Source organism: Egretta garzetta, unplaced genomic scaffold (genome assembly GCF_000687185.1).
Source record: "Egretta garzetta isolate BGI_Z169 unplaced genomic scaffold, ASM68718v1 scaffold1283, whole genome shotgun sequence".
In the NCBI taxonomy this organism is placed as follows: Eukaryota; Metazoa; Chordata; class Aves; order Pelecaniformes; family Ardeidae; genus Egretta; species Egretta garzetta.
In genome coordinates this window covers 27196-28446 of record NW_009259132.1, presented here as the reverse complement: position 1 = coordinate 28446, position 1251 = coordinate 27196, and the positions used below count along the sequence as shown (strand labels likewise).

General features: G+C 68.2%; 1 protein-coding gene across 1 annotated transcript in view; it reads right to left on the bottom strand.

Moving 5' to 3' along the window:
- LOC118451970 (SWI/SNF complex subunit SMARCC2-like) overlaps positions 1-793 on the bottom strand; it is a gene marked incomplete at its 3' end in the record, with an annotated part of 4834 nt that extends 4041 nt beyond the window's left edge. Inside the window, exon 1 of the mRNA XM_035891160.1 lies at positions 593-793. Coding sequence (XP_035747053.1) covers positions 593-793 — 201 coding nt within the window. The remainder of the gene's footprint in view (positions 1-592) is intronic.
- Positions 794-1251: the final 458 nt, after the last annotated feature.

Here is a 1251-nt window from a genome sequence, read left to right as displayed (position 1 = left end):
AAAACCCCAACAGGCGCAGGCAGGCACTCACCATCCTTGGTCACTCTTGAATTTATAGGCCGCTGCCAGGATGTGGCACAGGGCTCCTCCCGCCTTGAAATCCAAGAAGCATTTTATCTGTAACGGGAAGAAAGGGGTCGGGGGGGGCGGCCGCAAGGGGTGGGCTGCGTCCCCAGTGCGCTGGGAGCAGGGCGGGGTGCCGTCCCCATGCTGCTGTGCTGTCCCCATGCAGGGGTGCCAGCCCCTCATTGGGGTGCCAGTCCCTCGTGGGCTCTGTCCCTGGGTTGGGATGCAGTCCCTGTGGTGCTGGGGCACTGTCCCCAGTTGGGGACCTGTCCCTGTGTTGGGACGCTGTCCCCAGGTCCGTGGGGTGCTGTCCTGGGGTCCCTGGGGTGTCCCCCCATGTCTACAAGGGCCCCTTGGGGGGCTGGCCACGGCTGGGGCCCTGTCCCAGGCTTGGGGTGCTGTCCCTGATGGGACGCTGTCCCCTGGGCGCCGGGACACAGACCCTGCTTAGGGGGCAGTTCCCAGCAGGACAGTGCCCAAGTGTCACCAGGCTCTGTCCCCAGGACGCTGGGGCGCTGTCCCTGACCAGGGCTCTGTCCTGCACCAGCACACTGTCCCCAGTCACCGGGTGCTGTCCGTGGTCGGGCGCTGTCCCCAGGCTGGGGCACTGTCCCTGGGTCACTGGGACACGGAACTGGGTCACTGGGGCCTTGTCCCCAGGTCTTTGGGGTGCTGACCCTGCTCGGGGCCTTGTCCCCAGCTCATGGGGGCTCTGTCCCTGGGTCATGGGGGCTCTGTCCCTGGGTCTGTGGGCACTGTCCTGGCTCAGGCCCTTGTCCCCAGGTCTCTGGGGCCCTGTCCCTGGGTCTCGGGGCGCTCAGCCTCGTCCCTGGGTCTTTGGGGCACCATCTCTGGGCCTGTCCCCAGGCCATCGGGTGCTGTCCCCACGTCTTTGGGGTGCTGTCCCCGCTTGGGGCCCTGTCCCCAGGCCATCAGGTGCTGTCCCCATGTCTTTGGGGTGCTGTCCCCGCTCGGGGCCCTGTCCCCAGGCCATCAGGGCGCCATCCCCGTGTCTTTGGGGCACTGTCCCCGCTCAGGGCCCTGTCCCCAGGCCATCGGGGTGCCATCCCCACATCTTTGGGGCGCTGTCCCCACTCGGGGCCCTGTCCCCGGGCCATCTGGGTGCCATCCCCACATCTTTGGGGCGCTGTCCCCACTCGGGGCCCTGTCCCCGGGCCATCTGGG